Source organism: Rhincodon typus, chromosome 23 (genome assembly GCF_021869965.1).
Source record: "Rhincodon typus isolate 14 chromosome 23, sRhiTyp1.1, whole genome shotgun sequence".
Taxonomy (NCBI): domain Eukaryota; kingdom Metazoa; phylum Chordata; class Chondrichthyes; order Orectolobiformes; family Rhincodontidae; genus Rhincodon; species Rhincodon typus.
The window spans coordinates 5,798,678-5,819,226 of record NC_063354.1 but is presented as its reverse complement, the minus strand read 5'-3'; the positions used below and the strand labels follow the sequence as shown (position 1 = coordinate 5,819,226).

General features: G+C 41.7%; 1 protein-coding gene across 1 annotated transcript in view; it reads left to right on the top strand.

The window, feature by feature from the left end:
• Positions 1-5,628: 5,628 nt before the first annotated feature.
• The window catches only part of psmd12 (proteasome 26S subunit, non-ATPase 12), a 37,958-nt gene continuing 23,037 nt past the window's right edge, over positions 5,629-20,549 (top strand). Inside the window, exon 1 of the mRNA XM_020511474.2 lies at positions 5,629-6,038. Coding sequence (XP_020367063.1) covers positions 5,934-6,038 — 105 coding nt within the window. The 5' untranslated portion in view covers positions 5,629-5,933. The remainder of the gene's footprint in view (positions 6,039-20,549) is intronic.

The following is a 20,549-nucleotide window of genomic DNA, read 5'->3' as shown; positions in this document are numbered from 1 at the left end:
CCTTCACAGATGCTGCCAGACCTGCTGAGCTTTTCCAGCAACTTTGTTTTTGTTCTCAGATCAAAACTATGCTGTCCTATCATATTCAGTCATGAATAGTGCTGTATAATTAAATAATTAGCCAGACGAAAAGACTCCATTTATATCCTCATCTTCAATTATCACAGATGATAGTGAAAAAGACAAGAATGAAACATCTGCCTCAATCTTCAATCAGAAGAGTTGAGTGGACTATCCATCTGGGCCTCCTCCTGAGGTCCCAGCATTTGGGACACCAGTCTTCAATCAGCTCAACTTACATCATATGATATCAAGAAATGGCTGAAGGTGTGGGACACAACAGGCCCCAACAACATTCTAGCTGCAATTCGCAGGATTTGTGCACCAGATCACATAAATTCCTCAGGATAGTGTTGTGGGGCCAACCAGTTGCCCTTCCTTCAAAGATCACCATAAAATAAGTCACAAGTCACAATCTTGATGATTGAAGTTCAGTTCCATTTGCAACTTCTCACATAACAAATCTTATCCTGTACTGCATTTAGAAAAGCTCAGACAATATTTAAGCTAGGGCCGATATGTATATTGTAACATTCACATCGCAGAAGCATCAGGCAATAAATATTTCCAACAAGGTGGAATTTAACCACCTGTACATTACATTCAAAAGCATTGGCATGATTGAAGACATCTATCATTAGCTTCTTGGAGATAATCATTGCTCAGGAACTTAAGTGCAGGAGTATATACCACACACCTTGATAGCAACATGTAATATCTACAAGGTCCACTGCTTTACTGCAACAAATCATCATGTTCCTTCGATGATAGATGTGGATTTCGATTCAAGGGCACTAATATGAGGGAAAACATAAGCAGTACTCTGATTGGCACAATCGCATCCAAGGTGGGATCAGGGTCTTGGTGAATCACGTAACTAGGATTGTAGTGAGTATATTGAACTAAATAGTGGAGGAAAAGGGTTATATGAGGGACACGGTGATTCCAAGGGAAACAACGGGGTATGAAAGGAAGGCAGCAATGTGGTTAATAATAACCAGAATGTGACAGGAAGAGACAAAGCCACAAACTTAAAAAATGCATCAGAGAATAAGACTGGAGATTGCAAATAGAATAAATACCATCTTATTTCAATGTGTGCACCATTTGTAACAAAACTAATGAATTGCTAGGACAGATTGAAATCATTTCTTTTTTCACTTTTGGGACATGGCCATTGCTGACAGAGACAGCACTTATTGGCCATTCCTAGTTGCGCATGAGAAGGTGGTGCTGAGCTACATTCTTGAAATGCTGAAGTCCATTTCCTGCAGCCAAACCCAAAATGCTGTTAGTGAGGGAGTTCCAGGATTTTTGCTTTACAACAGTGAAGTCTCAATGGTGAGTGGCTTGGAAGGAAATTTGCAGGTGGTGGCACTCCCAAGTAAATGTTTGCCCATGTCCTTCCACAAGGTAGTGGTCATGGGTTTATATGCCCTGATAGCCATCACAGAAATGTGATTACAGGGTGACCAAGGACAGGACCCTGGATATTGATGGGTACCTGACGTTTCACAAAAATGGAAGCGAGGAAAAGTGGTAAAGTAAGTTTTAATTAAAGGTATCATTAATGCTGTAATGAGAGATGACCTTAGCTCAAAAGGGTTAGAGACAGAATCAGTTTGGGGAGAGATAAGATGTAGTAAACGGTATAAGATCACTTGTGGGTGTAGTTTTAGCCCCTTAATAGTAGTTACACTGCAGGACAGAGCGCAAGTAAGAGATAAATGGGGCACTTAAATAAGGTACCACAATAATCATGAGTGACTTTAATCTTGATGTAGGAAGGGAAAATCAGATTGGCAAAGGTAGCCCAGAGAAAGTACTTCCTAGAGTGTATATTCAGGACAATTTCTTTGACCTGTATGTTCTACAGTAGGCCAGGGATCTAGCTATTTTAGACCTGATGGGGAGATGAGAATAACAGTCTCATTGTTACAAAGCATTTCGATGACAAAAATTGTAACATGATAGAAGTTTATATCCGGTTTGAAGGGGAGAGGTGCAAGTCAAAGACAAGAGTTTTAAATTCAAATTAAGGTAATTATAAGGTAAGACAACAGTGATAGAAAAAGTATACCAGGAAACTTGGCTGAAGTGCAGAATGATGCAGTGGCAAAATTTTGAACAGATATTTAATAAGTCAGAGTAACGATTTATTCCAGTAAGAAAACAAGGTTCTTTGAGAAGGATGTATCACCTGTGGTTAAAGAAAGAAGTTAAGGTTAAGGAAGTTATTCTTAAAGATTGAAAGAAAGACGGTACAATCTGTAAATATTAGTAGTAGACCAGACGTGGTGGTCAGAGTTTAAGAATCAGCTAAAAAAATGATAAAATATTTAAAACAGGGAGATCGCAGAATACAAATGAAAGCTTGCCAGTCATGAAGAAAAATAATAAGAGGTTCTATCGTACTTAAAATAAGAGTAACAAAAGCTCGTGCTGAACCTCTAGAGAGCAAGTCTGGAGATCTGATCATGGAAAAGGAAGAAATAGCAGAGGCAATAAACAGGTATTTTGTGTTTGCCTTCAGTGTCAATGACGGAGTAAACTTCCAAAGATACCTTAAAATCATTAAGTGCATGAGAAAGAAGAACTTTAAACAATCACCACCAGGTAAAAGGCACCAGAAAAACTATTGGACAAGTAGGCTGGCAAATCCCCAGGACTGCACAGTCTGTGTCCCAGGGCCTTTAAAAAAAACTGCTGCAGAGACAGTAGATGCATTTGCTATAGTTTTCAAAATTCTTTAGATTCTTGGAGGGTACAAGTGAAAAATAGTCAACATACCTTTATTCAAGAATGGAAAGAGACAGACAGCAGAATACTGTCAGCCGTTTGGCAGAATATCTGTCATAGGCATTCCCTGTAATTTTTCCCATACTGTGCCATGATAGACTTCCATGCATGAGGGTAGTTTCTTCAAGTAGAAGCCAATGCATCAAACCTGCCAATCGGTGTGTGCAGATCTACCTAGCGGCTGCATGGCCTTTGAAGTAATATTGGCCATGGGGATGGTGGGCCATTAAAGTGTATTCAAGATAGAGACGGAGAGATTTTTAAACAGTAGAGGAAAACAAGTTGAGGATTATCAGATTTCATTGAAAGGCAGAAAAAAAACATCATGGGCTGAATGACCTACTTCTGCTCCTATCTTATGGTCTTACCATCACCTTCTCAACAGCAATTCAGAATGGGCAATAATTGCACTTGCCAGCAATATATGAATACATTATAAAAATGAGATGGCTTTTGAGAAGGTAGGAACTGCAGATGCTGGAGAATCTGAGATAACAAGGTGTAGAGCTGGGTGAACACATCAGGCCGAGCAGCATCAGAGGAGCAGGAAGGCTGACGTTTCGGGCCTAGACCCTTCTTCAGAAATGCTTTTCGTTGATGTGTGGGTGGAGGGGTACAGAGGTGAGCCCTTTACTGAGGACTGACCGTTTGTCCTCAGTAAGGGGGAGGTCTGGGGGAATGGTGAAGACTCGAGAGGGCTGGGCGTTGCTGTCTCCTCTGGAGCTGCTGGCTGTGGAGGCGGTGGGCGGAGTTGCGTCGGCTGTGGTGGGCAGAGTTGCATTGGCATTGGCGGTGGACGGAGTTGTGCCGGCGTCAGCGGTGGGCGGAGTTGCATTGGCGGCAGCAGCAGCGGTAACGGTAGGTGCGTCCTCAGTGTCTATGGTGTTGGCCTCGGAAATGGAGGCAGTGGCATCAGCAGCGGTGTCAATGGCATTCGCTGTCCCGGAAGTGGTGTACCCGGCGGTGGAGAATGTGACGTCATCCGTGGTTGCTCCGATAGTGGCCACATGGCCAATGGCGGCAGGCACATTGTGGGGAAGGTCCTGGGTAGGGTTGGGGATTTGGGAGGTGGAGGAAGCCCGTTTTGGGTGGTAGGCACCAGTAAGTTTACTGTACTTACAGTTTTTTGTGTCCAATAGAGCTGAGTAGTATTGAGAGTTCAGGTTGTGGATCCTACGACGAATAAAAAACAGGAGAGGTCCTTTGCAGGTCTGGGAGAGGGAGGCTCTGAGCTGGGGTAGGCTTGATTGTAGTGCCAGGAGATGCCAGCACATTGCTGCGAGTGTGTGTTTCAGGAGTCGCAGGGAGAAACGCTTCTGAAGGATCTCAATGGTCTGAATGTAGACATTGTCACGGTTGGGGCCAAATTGGGAAGGCCTGAATGTAGACTGTAGTCCATTGGGGATGATCTGGTTCTGTAGGTAGGTACTAAGAAAGGTGATGTGGCTGTAGTACCTGGTTTGCTTCAGGACATGGTCGAGCAGTTTCAAGGCCAAAGAGATTACGAGAGAGTTGCAGTGGGAGAGAGATCCACTGAGGTTTTTCTGGAGGGAGGAGGGTAACTTCTTCAGGGTAGGCATCCTTAGAAGAGACTTCGCAGCGGGGTTAAAATTGTTTCAGAGATAGTAGGAACTGCAGATGCTGGAGAATCTGAGATAACAAGTTGTAGAGCTGGATGAACACAGCAGGCCGAGCAGCATCAGAAGAGCAGAAGGGTCTAGGCCCAAAACGTCAGCCTTCCTGCTCCGCTGATGCTGCTCGGCCTGCTGTGTTCATCCAGCTCTACACCTTGTTATCTGGCTTTTGAGAACCCAGTGCTAACTCAGTATGAAGTGACAAGTTTACACAGGTAAATTCCAAAATAAACGTGAACAGTACTGAGACCCAGCAACCTGTACGTCAATTGATTCATGTAACGAAAATGTAGCTTTCAGTAACAGATCCACTCTGCAGAGAGTAGGTGCTGTAGAGCTCCGACCATTTAAAGCATCGTTTCCAAGTTAGCTGTAGTTCTGTTCGTTGACTGTACGTCATTAAACACAGTAAGAGAATACAGCTCCTGTAAATACAGTATAATCGGAAACAAAATAATGAACATAAGAAAGCACCAAGGATCAGTTTTGTGTCATTTAACCCGTTGAATTTGTTAGTTAATGACATACATCGTAAAGATCACCCTGGTTTGTCAATATGCCAAAATATGAATCGGAAGCATCCCAAATGAACAAAGACTACCTCAGAAAATGAAGTTATGGGACAACCAAAAATAAGCACCTCGGTGAAAAATTTTATCATACTATCCAGTTTAAAGATTGAAACATTAACAAAACCTTCCCTGTGCTTTCCAGGCATCAAGTTGCGACTGAAAGAAAAGGTGAAGTTAAAGTTGGCGCTTTCTCTACTATCTTTAAAAGTCCGAGTGAGAAGGACAGACCAACAAAGGCCATCAAGTAGACGGCTTCTGACCTCGTCGAGATTCACAGTACCTCAAAACTTATTGCACTGGGAGAATGGAAGGGGAATCTGACTGAGACGAAAAGTATTTTTTTAGTTACATAAAAGAAGGTGAAGATGAACCAAAACAACCTCTGCACGAGACAATCTCCACCGTGTTGTGGATCAAACTCTCACATGCTCCTTTCGCACTTCACACGGCCCTTGCCCGACGGCGACTGTCTTAATCTCGCGACAGCGTGCGCCAGGTGGAGTGAGCGGGGCGGGGCGGGGGTTGGCGCGTCGAAGGTGGGGGGCGGGATTGGTGACTGCACGTGACGCAGTCAGTAGTAGTGTGGACAGGGATTGAGGGGAACGATCGTTGTTGGGGAGAAACTCCAATGTGGGGGTGTGGCTTGTGGCTCCGCCGCGGGGGAGGGGCTGGCGTGGAGACGGCGCGCTCCTTCCGGCTGTTACTGGGCTACGCTGGTTTAAGAGGTTGTGGTTGAGGCCTGCGTCTGAGTGTGTGTGTGCGCGCTATAATTCGTTCTTTCAATTCAGAACCAAAGGAAAACAGAGTGAGTCGGTTGGGAGGAAGGATAAAAGGTGTGTTCGAGGTAAACGTCAAACGGCTTGTAAAAATGGCGGAGGGAGCCGAAAGAGCTGATGGCAGGATTGTGAAAATGGAGATGGATTATAGCTCCACGGTAGACCAGCAGCTGCCGGAGTGCCAAAAGATGGCTCAAGTAAGTAAAATGTACTTCTCCTAGTGACTGAGTCATGCGGCTCCATTGATCAGACTCAGCTAGGCCCTCACTGATGGTAGGCCTCATTCATCGATCTGGCTGAAGAAACAATTAGATTTGAACGCCTTGTTCAGTATTTCTTTGGTAGTTGCACGAAGGTGCTGAAAACCTGCAAGTAGTTAACGTTTAAAATTTTTATGTAGGCGTACTGTTGTGAGAAACCGCTGCATTCGATATTGAAGTGAGCCTTTGATACGTGTGGTGCGTTGAGATAGTTTACTAGATCACGTAGCAGTCTATATAAGTTTATAAGATATGGAGTAGAATTAGGCCATTCGATCATGGCTGATATATGCCTTCTCCCGATAATCCTTCAACCCATTACCAATTAAACATCTGTCTAAATCCTTAAATTTACTCACTGTCCCAGCATTCACCACGCTTTGAGGTGGCGAATTCCACAGATTCACAATCCTTTGGCAGAAGTAGTTTCTCCTCAACTCTGCTTTAAATTTGTTACCCCTTATCCTAAGACTATGACTCCTCATCCAAGAATGCCCCACAAGAGGAAGCATCTGCTCCAAGTCTATTTTATCTATACCTTTTATCATCTTGAATACCACAATTTGTTCTGCCTGCATTCTTCTAAATTCCAGAGTAGAGGCCTAAACTGTTCAATCTCTCTTCTTATGACAAACCCCTAATCTCTGGGATCAATCTACTGAACCTCCTCTCAACTGCCTCCAATGGCACCACATCCTTCCTCAAATAAGGGGACAAAATCTCTGCACAATACTTCAGGTGCGGTCTCACCAATGCCTTGTATAGTTACAACAAATACTTCCTTACCTTTATATCCTATTCCTTCAGCTATAAAAGCCAACATTCCACTCGCTTTATTATCTGCTGTACCTGCATGCTAGTTTTCTGTGACTCATGAACAAGGACACCCAGATCCCTCTGCACCAGAGCACCCTGAAGTGTCTCCCCATTTAGATAACAGATCACCTCCCATTTTTCTGACCAAAATGCACGACCTCACACTTAGCCACATGAAAATACATCTGCCACATTTTGGCCCACTCTCCTAACCTGTCTATGTCCATTTCTAAGGTTCTTATTTCCTCATTGCAGTTTACCATCCTGTCTGTTTTTGTGTCGGCCACAAATTTGGCTATAGAGGCTTCTATTCCAGTATCCAAGTTGTTCACGTAGATTGTAAACAGTTGGGGTCCAAGGACCGAACCCTGTGGCACCCACTAGTTACTTTCTGCCATCCAGAAAAAAAAAACATTTATCCTGACTCTCTGCCGTCTGTCCATCAGCCAGTCACCTATCCAAGCTAATAAATTACTCCTAATCCCATATGATCCAATGAATTAACCTTTTGTGCGGCACCTAATCAAATGCCTTCCGGGAGTCCAGATATATTGCATCTATGGCATCCCCACTATCCAATTTGCTGTTACAGCTTTGAAGAAGTCTTGCAAATTAGTCAAACGTGATTTGGTCTTCATAAAACCATGCTGACTCTGGATAGTGTTTTGACTTTTCAAATGTCCTGGTATTGCTTCGTTGATATTTGATTCTAACACTTTGCCCACAACAGATGTTAAACTAACTGATCTGTAATTTCCTACATTGCCTCCCTTCCTTTTTGAATAAGGGGGTTAGTTAGCATTTTTCCAATCCACTGGAACATTTGCCGTGTCCAGGGAATTCTGGAATATTGTAACCAATGGATCCACTATCTCCGTTGCCGCTTCTTTTAATATCCTAGGATGTTGGCCATCAGGCCCGGGGCACTTGTCTGCCCTCAATCTTAATAGTTTACTGAGTACCTTTTCCCTATTGATGTTGATTGTTCTAAGTTCTACCCTTTCGATTGTCTCTGACTTGCAAGTTCCAATAGGAATGGTATTATTGTATTCGATTGTGAAAACTGAGGCAAAGTATTGATTTAGCTTCTCTGCCATTTCAGTGTTCCCTACTATTAACTCTGGTTTCATCATCTTCTAAGGGACCAATGTTCACCTTAGCGACTCTTTTCCCTCTTGTATACCTATGAAAGCTTTTCCTTTTCTTTTTGATATTTTGTGCTAGTTTTCTTTTGTAAGTTACCTTAGCTCTTTTTGTTAATGTTTTAGTATCCCTTTGTTTATGTTTGAAAGGTTCCCCACCCTCCTGCCTGCCACTGGCTTTTGCAATATGGTATACCTTAGTTTTTGGCTCTGTATTGTCCTTGACCACCTTGTGTGGCCATGAATGTATTCGCACACGCACACGCTCACACACAGTTTAGTTGTGTGGAAGTGAGCGGTTCCCTGAACAATTGCCACAGCTCTACCATTGTCTTAACTGTACACCGTCCCGCCTGATCTACTCGGGCCAAAGCTTTCTTCATGCCTATGTAAGTTCCTTTTGTTTAATTCCAGAATGCACTTTCTCACTCCCAAACTGAAGTTTGGATTCAATCATACTATGGTCACTACTCCTTGGAGGATCCTTAACTATGACGTCATCAATTAATCTCTCTCATTACACAACACCAGATCCAGAGTAACCTGCTCCCTGGTTGGTTACACAAACACTTCTCCAAGAAACGGTCTCTAATGAACTCTGCCTGCAGGCTACCCTTGCCAATTTGATTCTTCCAATCTGCATGCATGTTAAAATCACTCGTGATTATTGCCATACCTTTCTTGCAAGCCTCTAATATTTCCTGGTTTTAAAAAAACCAACTTCTAATTATATCTGATGTTATGCACTTTCAGCTAGAAAAACATCAAATTCTGGGGTTTCCATCAAATCTTGGGTATGTCCCATCTGCTTACAAAAATTTGAGGTTATTTGGGCTCCTGCTGAAATGTCAAGTGTTAGAAGCACATGAATGGTTTATTCATTCCCCTAATCCATAAAGATGAAGGACTTACCAAGTTTTTGGGGTTTCATTCTACATGTTTTACAGTTAGAAAAGTGAAAAATCTCTGAGCAAGATTTAAAAAGAACACAAATTGGATGTCAGAACTTGATGTTGAGAAAGACATTTTGTTAAAACTGTTTGTCTTGCACTCATTGAGACAATTCGCAAGAATCCCTATTAGAAGAAAACCAACACTTGCAAAACTTGTAATTGTCTACTGACAGCATGTGATTCTGCATTTGGACAAGATTTTCTGGATAATTCCGATTGTGTGAATTTTGCTGCAACTAATTTCGGATTGTCAGTCAGGATTATGGTATTGTCCATTTATGTGTATTGGAAGTGATGTATATGAACACACAGGATCCTGTTCATTGCACATGAAAGGAACAGGAATGCACATTGCATATGTTCAAGTCAACAAGATAGTTGGCAGCCTTCTGCTGGTTCATTTCTCCCAGCAATGCATGAGTCAGCATGCCTGATTCAAATTTAAGCAAAGCCTAGCAGTTAACTGTTGGTCTTCATTAACTGGTGCATTCTCCCTGGCAATGCCTCCACCAATGAGAGTGCTCTTGTCAACCAATCAACACTGCCATCTGATGCATTATAAATTTTGGTTTTCTGCTGAATTTGATATTCTTGTGAATTGTCTTAATGCATGTAATCTGAAAAACTAGCAACAAAATGTCTTTTTCTTTCAACAATATAAAGCAAGTCTTGTGTTCTACAAGTGGTTTGGACTGTTAACTTTGACAGAAATGATCTATTTCTATTCATGGTTACCCTCCAGGCAAATTACTCGTGTCATCACATTTATCCATTCTCTTCCTGTATCCTGTTTTGCCCCACTTTATTCATCCATCTGTTCAACTTAAGTTTTAGTAAAATTGTAAGATTCACAGACATGTATTCAAATATTTACAGAGTAAGAAGAAGAAAATAAATTTTCATTTCACATGCTATACTGACTTGAATTAGTCGGGATCTCTGTTCAATGTGACAAAATTGATGTGAAATGAAACTCAATCTTTTTCGAAGTCTCTTTTTCAAAGCAAATTGATTGGGGGGGGGGGGGGGGGGAGAAGCTTTGGACCCTTTGCTCCAACTTGCCCATGCTGACCAGATATCCCAGATAAATCTAGTCCCGTTTGCCAGCATTTGGCCCATATGCCCCTAAGCCGCCCTTATTCATGTACCCATTCAGATGCCTTTTTAAATGCTGTAATTGTACCAGCCTCGACCACTCCCTGTGGCAGCTCGTTCCATACATGCTGCACTCTCTGCATGAAAAAATTGCCTCTTGGGTCATTCTTATATTTTTCCACTTTGACATTAAAACTATAATCATTAGTTTTGGTCTCCGATACCCAGGGCAATAGACCGTGTCTATTCACCCTATCCATGCCCCTCATGATTTTATAAACCTCAATCCGGTTACCCCTCAACCTCCAATGCTCCAAGGAAAATAGTCCCAGCCTATTCAGCCTTTCCCTGTAGCTCAAACCCTCCAACCCCAGCAACATGCTTGTAAATCTTTTCTGCACCCTTTCAAGTTTAATGACATCTTTCCTGTAACAGGGAGACCAAAACTGAATGCAGTATTCCAATAGTGGTCTAACGAATGTCCTGTACAGCTGTAACATGACATCCCAACCCATGTACTCGACGCACTAACCAATAAAGGCAAGCGTACCAAATACCCCTTCACTACCCTGTCTACCTGCATCTCCATGTTCAAGGAATTATGAACCTGCAACCCAAGGACTCTTTGTTTGGCAACAGTCCCCAGGATCCAACCATTAAGTGTACAGGTCCTGCCCTGAATTGCTTTACCAAAATGTAACAATTATTTAAATTAAGCTCCATCTGCCACTCCTTGGCCCATTGCCCATCTAATGAAGGTGCCATTGTACCCCAAGGTAACCTTCTTCACTGTCTACTACACCAACAATTTTGGTGTCAGCTGCAAACTTACTAACGATTCCTCCTGTATTGACTTCAAAATCATTTATATAATTGACAAAAAACATGGACCCAGCACTAATCTTTGCATCTCACCATTGGTCACAGGCCTCCGGTCTAAAAACCACCGTGTCTCCTATCTTCAAGCCAGTTTTATATCCAAATGGCGAGCTCTCCGTGGATTCCATGTGGTCTAACCTTGCTGGTCAGTTTACTACGTGGAACCATGTCGAACACCTTGCTGAAGTTCATGTAGACAATGTCCTCTGCTCTGCCATCTTCAATCTCCTTCGCCGCTTCAAAAAACTCATCTAAGTTAGTGAGACGTAATTTCCCACGCACAAAACCATGTTAACTATTCCTAATCTGTCCTTGCCTTTCAAAATACATGGAAATCCTGTACCTCAGAATCCCCTCTTAAAAACATACTCGCCACTAACTTCACGCTCACTGATCTATAGTTCCCTGACTTTTCCTTGCCACTTCCTTGAACAACGGCATCACATTAGCCACCTCCCAGTCTTCTGGCACCTCACTCGCGGCTATTGATGATACAGATATCTCAACAAGGGGCACAGCAACCACTTCTGTAGCTTCCTAAAAAGTTCTGGGATATACCTGATCAGGTCCCAGAGATTTATCCACCTTGATGTATTTTAAGACGTCCAGCACCACCACTTATGTAATATCTTAAAATGACCACGTTACTATTTGTTTGCCCAAATTCTCCAGCTTCCATATCCTTGTCCACACTAAATGCTGATGCAAAATATTGGTTAAGTATCTCACCCATCTCCTATGTTTTCTGGCACTAAAAAAAATTGCGCTTATTGTTTCCAACTTTTTCTTGGGAGACTCCAAGCTAGTGTCACCATCTGCTTTTTTTCATAAGTGTACTCCCTATCTCTCATTACTGAAGTAGTAAACTTGTTAATTTTTTTTTTTTTTTTAAATGTGCTATCAGTCATGATACACAGCATGGGTACTTCAGTTTTTGACTTACATCTGTAACAAGCTCAAAATTTTGTTGCTTCTGATTGAATTCCTAATTTGTGCCCAAAACTGAGAAGCACATCCCAATTTCCAAACTTACCCAACCCAATCAAGTTATGAAAGCCTTCTGTGACCAACTAAATCATAGAATCAAATGACAGAACTTGAGAAAATTTTAAAATGTTGGAGCAGTCTGTTCAGTTTAAGTTCACCGTTGGAAATCAATTGATTTTCCTGTTTGATTTAACAACGTTTTACAGCTGATATTCTGAGGCATTTGTTTAGAGTAGAGTTCCTGACACTTTTGAGTTTTCGGTCTATGGAGTATTTTTCTCAATTTGAAGTTGCTTGATTTTAATGGATATTTTCATGTTTTAAATTCACTATTAATTTAAAATGAATAAATTATGAAAAAAAGTCAGTCTGATGATTGGCCTAACCTTTACAACAGCATCTTAGTAGAAAGGAAAACTTCATTTGCTGATACTTTTACTTCTACATTTTGGGTGATCACTTTTTTTTTTAAAAATGGAATTAAATTAGTCCAAGTTCCTTGGTGGTTGAGGCGGGGCTGGTGAGATGATGTCATTGGGCTTTCTTTGCACGGCTGGTGCCACACCTGCTGAATTTCGCCAGCAATTGTTGTTGTGGTTCACTTAATTGACCATGACATTGTGGTACAGGAAGATATTGGAGAGGGGGAACGAAGAAGGATTGTAGTGGTATTATGGGATACAATATAGTGACAGGGTTGGCACAGTTCTTTGGAGCAAAGAGTATGAGTCCTGATGGCTTTATTGCCTGTTGAATGATAGGATTTGGGACATCTGCTCAGGGCTGGGGAGGAACCTGGACTAGGAGGGCGAGGATCCAGTCGTGTGGTTCATGTAGGTACCAAAGACTTGGGCAGTATCAAGAGGAGGTTTTTCAAGTTGGTATGAGAAGCTCGGTTAAGCACAATCTCGAGTCATAACCTCTGCATTATTATTTGAATCACATGCATTTTGGTATAGGACAAGTCATGAGAGAGATGAATGCATGAGTTAGAAACTGGGTTGTGATTCATAGGGCACCCGCACCAGTACTAGTGAAAGTGTGATTTGTACTAATGGGACATAGAACATAGAACATTACAGCGCAGTACAGGCCCTTCGGCCCTCGATGTTGCGCCGACCTGTGAAACCAATCTGAAGCCCATCTCACCTAAACTATTCCATTATCATCCCTATGTTTATCCAATGACCATTTAAATGCCCTTAAAGTGGGCGAGTCTACTATTTTTGCAGGCAGGGCATTCCACGCCCTTACTACTCTGAGTAAAGAACCTACCTCTGACATCTGTCTTATATCTATCACCCCTCAATTTAAAGCTATGTCCCCTCGTGCTAGCCATCACCATCCGAGGAAAAAGGCTCCCACTGTCCACCCTATCTAATCCTCTGATCATCTTGTGTGTCTCTATCAAGTCACCTCTTAACCTTCTTCTCTCTAACGAAAACAGCCTCAAAACCCTCAGCCTTTCCTCATAAGACCGTCCCTCCATACCAGGCAACATCCTGGTAAATCTCCTCTGCACCCTTTCCAATGCTTTGACATCCTTCCTATAATGCGGTGACCAGAACTGTACGCAATACTCCCAAGTGCGGCCGCACCAGAGTTTTGTACAGCTGCAACATGACCTCATGGCTCCGAAATTCAATCCCTCTACCAATAAAACGTAACATACTGTACGCCTTCTTAACAAAGCTATCAACCTGGGTGGCAACTTTCAGTGATCTATGCACATGGACACCGAGATCTTTCTGCTCATCCACACTACCAAGAATCTTACCATTAGCCCAGTACTCTGTATTCCTGTTACTCCTTCCAAAGTGAATCACCTCACACTTTTCCGCATTAAACTCCATTTGCCACCTCTCAGCCCAGCTCTGCAGCTTATCTATGTCCCTCTGTAACCTGCAACATCCTTCCGCACTATCCACAACTCCACCGACTTTGGTGTCATCCGCAAATGTACTAACCCATCCTTCTATGCTCTCATCCAGGTCATTTATAAAAATGACAAACAGCAGTGGCCCCAAAACAGATCCTTGAGGTACACCACTAGTAACTGAACTCCAGGATGAACATTTCCCATCGACCACCACCCTCTGTCTTCTTACAGCTAGCCAATTTCTGATCCAAACCGCTAAATCACCCTCAATCCCGTGCCTCCGTATTTTCTGCAATAGCCTACCGTGGGGAACCTTATCAAACGCTTTACTCAAATCGAAATACACCACATCAACCGCTTTACCCTCATCCACCTGTTTGGTCACCTTCTCGAAGAACTCAATAAGGTTTGTGAGGCACGACCTACCCTTCACAAAACCGTGTTGACTATCCCTAATCAACTTATTCCTTTCTAGATGATTATAAATCCTATCTCTTATAATCCTTTCCAACACTTTACCCACAACCGAAGTAAGGCTCACTGGTCTATAATTACCAGGGTTGTCTCTACTCCCCTTCTTGAACAAGGGGACAACATTTGCTAGTCTCCAGTCTTCTGGCACTATTCCTGAAGACAATGACGACATAAAGATCGAAGCCAAAGGCTCTGCAATCTCCTCCCTCGCTTCCCAGAGAATCCTAGGATAAATCCCATCCGGCCCAGGGGACTTATCTATTTTCACACCTTCGAGAATTGCTAACACCTCCTCCTTATGAACCTCAATCCCGTCTAGTCTAATAGACTGTATCTCAGTATTCTCCTCGACTACATTGTCTTTGTCTTTTTCCTGTGGGACGATCTCCACTTAAGCCGTTCTTGGGCTATTGGTCTTGCTGACCACATACTAAGCAAGTAGAGTCATAGGGCACAGAAACAGATCCTTTGGTCCAACATATCTATGCCAACCATGTATCCCAAACTGAACTAGTTCAATTTGCCTGTGTTTGGCCAATATCCCTTAAACCTGTCACAATTACAATATTAAAAGAAATTTGATCAGCCTCCACTGCTTCCTCTGGCAGGTCGAAATGTTGGCATAGGCTTGGCAGGCTGTTCCTGTGCTGTTTTGTTCTTTGTTTCACATAAAAACTGTTTTAACACTCTGCCTTTATCTATCTTCTTAGTAACCTCTTCAAAGAAAGGTCAATCAAATTTGATTGACGCAATTTCCCATGCACAAAGCCATGCTGACCATCCCTGGTCATTCCTTTCCTCTCCATATGCATGTAAATCCTATCCCCTCCAACAACTTACCCACCACTGACAACGGAGTAACTGGTCTATAGTTCCCTGGCTTTTCCTTGCAGCCTTTCTTAAACAATGGTACAACATTAGCCACCTCCAGTCTTCCAGCACCTCACCCATTCTATCGATACAAATATCTCTGTAAGGGGCCACGCGACCTCTTCCCAAGCTTCCCACAATGTTCTGGGATACACCTGATCAGGTCCTAGGCATCTGTCTACCTTTATGCATTCAAACCTCCAGAACCACCACGTCTGTAATGTGGGCTTTTTTTTTTTTCAAAAATCACTATTTATTTCCCCAGCTTCCATGTCTATCTCCACAGTAAATAAGGTGAAATATTGTTAGTGTCTCATCCATCTCCTGTGGTTCCACACCTAAATGGCGTTATTGACCTTTAAGGGGCCCTATTCTCTCTCTGTCCTTTAATGTACTTGTAGAATCGCTTTGTATTGTCCTTTAACTTTTTTAGCCAAAGCTATCTGTCCGTTTTATCGCGCCCACGCCCCTGCCATAATCCTCCAGGGATTTACATGATCCCAACTGCCTATTCTTGACATGTTTCCTTTTTCTTGACCAGAGCCTTAATCTTTCTTGCTATCCAGTGTTCCCTACACGTACCAGCCTTGTTGTTCACACTGACAGGAACATACTGTCTCTGAACCCTTTGTTATCTCAGTGTTGAAAATCTCTCATATGTCAGGTGTCCTTTACCTGTGAACAGCCTGTCCGAGTCAACTTCTGAAAGTTCCTGCTTAACACCATCAAAATTGACCTTGCACCAATTTAAACTTTAACTTTAAGATCAGTCCTGTCCTTTTCTGTAACTATTTTAAAACTAATCTAATTATGATCACTGGCCCCAAAGTGTTCCCCACCAAGAATTCAGTCAAATGCCCTGCCTTATTTCCCCAAGAGAAAGTCAAGTTTTACTCCTCCTCGAGTAGGTACATCCACATATTTAATAAGAAAATTTTCTTGAACACACTTTACAAATTCCTCCCCCTCCAAGCCCTTAGCACCATGACAGGTCAGTCTGTGTTTGGAAAGCTAAAATCCCTGACCATATAAACTCTGGTACGATTACAGAGATCTGATATTTCGATACATATTTACTGCTCAATTTCTGCTCGCTATTGGGGTCCTGTAGTATAGTCCCATAAAGGTGATCATCCCCTTCTTATCTTTCAGTTCCACCCGTATAACTTTATTGGACAATCCCTCAGGAATATCCTGTCTAAAGAACGGCTGTATTATCGTCCCTAATCAAAAATCAGGATTTTGAACAAAATCTCTGGGGACATGGGATCAAATTTGAGAACATGTGGTAAATTGAAGAGTAGAGTCAGGCCAAAGAGAAATTTATTAATGAGGAAAATGATAAAGAAGGTCTGTCAGGAAAAAGATAGATGCTGTGAATCTAAAAGTAAACCTACAGATAAAAGATGAGAATTTAAAAAGACTAAAAAGGTAAAAGTAAAGACTAACTGAATGCATGCAGCATTCAGAACAAAACTGATGAACTGAGAGTGCAAATAGAAATAAGTACAATCTGACAGCCATTACAGAGTGATGGATTTGAACCTTGTATTTGAAGGGTATAGGACATTTGGGAATGGCAAGGTGGAGGGGTGGCTTTATCAGTTAATGATGGTATTAGCACAGTAGAGAGGGATTACTTAGTTCAGGAAACCAAGATGTGGAAACAGTTTAGGTAGAAATAAGAAATGATGGAGAGAAGCCATTTGGTACAAGGCACACAACAGCAACCACCCTGTCGGGATAGGCAGAAAAGAAGAAATGGAGACCTTGTCAAAAAGGTATGGGGATAATCATAACATAGCCATGGTATTTTACAGAATGGACAGAAGCTCTTCAACTTATCATGTCGGCAATAGCCGTCTAGCACCTATCTACTTTAATCCTCCTTTCCAGCACTTATTCCATAGCCTTGTACACTCTGGCATTTCAAGTGCTTATCTAAATCGACATTAAATGTTGTAATGGTTCCCACCTAAATAGCCCTTCCAGGCAAAAGGTACACATCACCCTCTGGATGAAAAAAAACTCGTTAAATATCCTCGAATCCTCCTGCCCAAGCTTTAAATTTATACGTCCCTGGCTGCCTTGAATCCAAGGAAAATGACCCTATCCCATGTAGCCTCACTTCATAACTGAAATATTCCAGCCTGGGCAATATCCTGATAAATTTGCTCTGTACACTCTCCAACGCATTCACATCCATCCAAGTTTTGTGGGGGAAATTGAAAGTTGACCTGTGTTTCTAGCATAAGCCTTTATTAGCAGTGTGTTAATGATATTTACTTTGCATGTCAAATAAAATTTAACAATAAAGTTTGTTTTGTTTAAAAATGCTAAATTTTGTGCTGCAGTTCTTGGATAACAATTACTTGTTCAAATTCTTTCTTTAAATAATAACGGGGAGGAACACTGATTTTAGTCTGAATGGATTCGCTAATATTAAAGGCTAAGTTGGCCTCAAACAGATCAGATGAATGATGCAGAAGGTTCAACAAATTTACACCACATTTTATTCAAAGTATTGTGTATTTTGCAACAATTTAATTTGAGAACAAGCTTGCGTACAGGGTTGTGATTTTTAGAGTGAGAGATATTATAGCACGGAAGGAGGCCATTTGATCAATTGGGTGCATGCGAGCTTTCTGGAGCAGTCCAGTCAGCCTGTTCTATGTTGTCTCTAAAATGCTGCAAGGTTATTTCTCTTAAGAGTTTTCAACTTCCTTTTGAAGTTATTAATTGCCTCCGCTTCTGCTGCCATCATAGATAGCAAATTCCAGGACATTATCACAAGCTAGACAAAATTCTTCCTCACGTTCTCCCTCAATTTTCTGCCCAAGCTGTGAAGTTTGTGTTCTATTTTTTGTACTGTGTAAGAGGAACAGCTTTCCTGTGTCAATGTTGTCTAAACCTGTTGAAATCTTCTACGCATCTGTCAGATGTTTCCTCATCCTCCTTTACTCAAATGCGAACAATCCTAATTTTTCCAATTAAATTTTTGAACTAAATTCCCTCATTCTTTGAACTAATCTCTTAACTCTCCCCCCCCCCATCTTGGCAAGTTCGTCACATGCTTCCAAAATATGATGACCTGAACTGACTGTAATACACTCATAATCTAGCCAGATCTTTACTAAGGTTCAGGACAAGTCCCCTGCTTGATACTCAAGCCTCAATCCCATGTTTTTCTAATTACTCTGTCAATATATCTGTGGTCCAAAGATCCACCCAGGTTCCTGTGTCCTTGTACACTTTAGAACTGAATCATTAAATATATATTGCCTCATGCTATCTCTTCTGTCCATATGCATCACCTCACACGTGTGAGTTAATTTCCAACTGACTTGTCTTTCCATCTGTTCCAGCTTCATATTAAATCAAATATTCAGACTGTAATATAATTAAGTTGTTTTGAACTGCTGTTGGCTGAACAAAGGTTAAGCTGTTGTGTGAGGGGCTAGTGTTTTGAGGTTGTTGCTTGAATGTGAGAAATAATTATGTAGGGCTATGTTAAATTTCACTTGTGCTTAAGTATTAATTGCAAATTTATTAAAACAAAGAAATTGAGTTTTGGCTGGCCAGTACTTTTCACTGTGTTTTCTATTCATTGTTTGGTAGGGCAGGATTTGAACATTGCCTTGCATTCATCAGGTCAATTTACAAGAAATAACAAAATAAAAGGAAAGCAACATTTATGCTGATTGGTTGGCAAGTAGGTGCCGTTAGAGACATTGAAATGGACTGTGTATCAGTCAAATGAGTCATGTGGTATATTAATTTCACTGCCAGTGTGATGCTATTTATATAGGCCATGTGCTCCAAAGACTGGAGGATCACGTGTGAGAACTAAATCCTGATCCTCTATTCTCCTGAAAAGCATCTGTTTCTTTGCAGCAACTACTAAACAAACTGTCTGCAAAGATGCCAATCATATTGTTTATTTTCCCAACAGTGATATTTTCATTAAGATATAGGAACTTGCATTAGAGAGGAATGTTGCTGTCATATCAGCTGGTAGTCATTCTGGACAAGTCAGGTTCCACACTAAAACCTGGTTTGATGGGTTGTTTTTATTTTTGAAGTTTAGCTGCATTGGGGGTCACACAGTAATTTGGCTGTCGTCACATGCCTTTTTAGAAATGCTGTTTTTGACCCAATAAAGTTCCACACACTATATTTATCAGCAACCTCAAATGGGCGCTCAGCCATTTGTTTACTCTGTGAACAAGTTCATTATTCATTCAGAGTCATTGGGCCAAAATCCTGAAATTCCCTCCCTAATGGCATTGTTAGTCCTTCCCAGCACATGGACTGCAGCAGTCTTAGAACGCAGCTCACAAACACTTTTTTTTTAAAAGGCAGCTAAGGACTGACAATAAATGCTGGTCCTGCCAGCAACACCGACATCCCACAAATGAGTTTTTTTTAAAAAGCTTGCTGCTGAAATAAGATATATCAAAGCCATCCTGCAGGATAATCGCTACCCTGGCCAGATCATTTCTTGTTGTACATCCTGCAAACTCATGAATAGACCCTTTTTGATCATGAAAATTGCTTGGTCTATCCTAATTACCATGAAAGAGTAAGCCATATCAAAAGTTTGAGCAACAGTTGAAGTTAGCAGTTCACAACGACGAGGATTTTAGCTACCAATAGGATGCTGCCATCAAGCCAAAAAGTCTTTCAAATAACTAATGTGGTGTACACTTTTCAGTGCCAGTGTGATGTAGCCTCAAAGATAGGCAGATCATTTAAACAGCATATCCCTTTGCCTTTCATGCTGCAAATTGCCACTGACAATCACCAGCTCAGTGCAGTGTCCAACAGTTGTGCGATTCAATAATTGAACTCCACAACTGACACTTAATGGATAATCCTAGGTGTTTTAAAATTACACTGACAATGAATTAGGATCATCAGTTGAGCTCACATTGTGGCAGTTTCTGTGATTTGAAATTGTTCTTCTCATCCACTTTGACATCTTGTAGTTGAAACAATTGCTGCATTCCAAAAAATAATGAAACTGCATTGAACAATGTGGCCTTGTCACAGAAGCAAACATTTCTATTGTATATGGAAACTGTCTGCACACCGAACTAGTTATATACAGTGAAGAAAATGTTAAACTGTTTCCTTCTAATATTGTATACATCTCACATGAACTGCAGATGCTGGAGAATCCGATGATGCTGCTTGGCCTGCTGTGTTCATCCAGCTCTGCACCTTGTTGTCTCACATTTCCTGCATACCTGTCACATTGAGTCTTTGGTGTGGAATCCGATGAGCTAAGTCTGGGATCTGGGAAGGATGAGTGTTTTGTTGGTAACTGTAAATGCTCACTTTGCATGAAGAT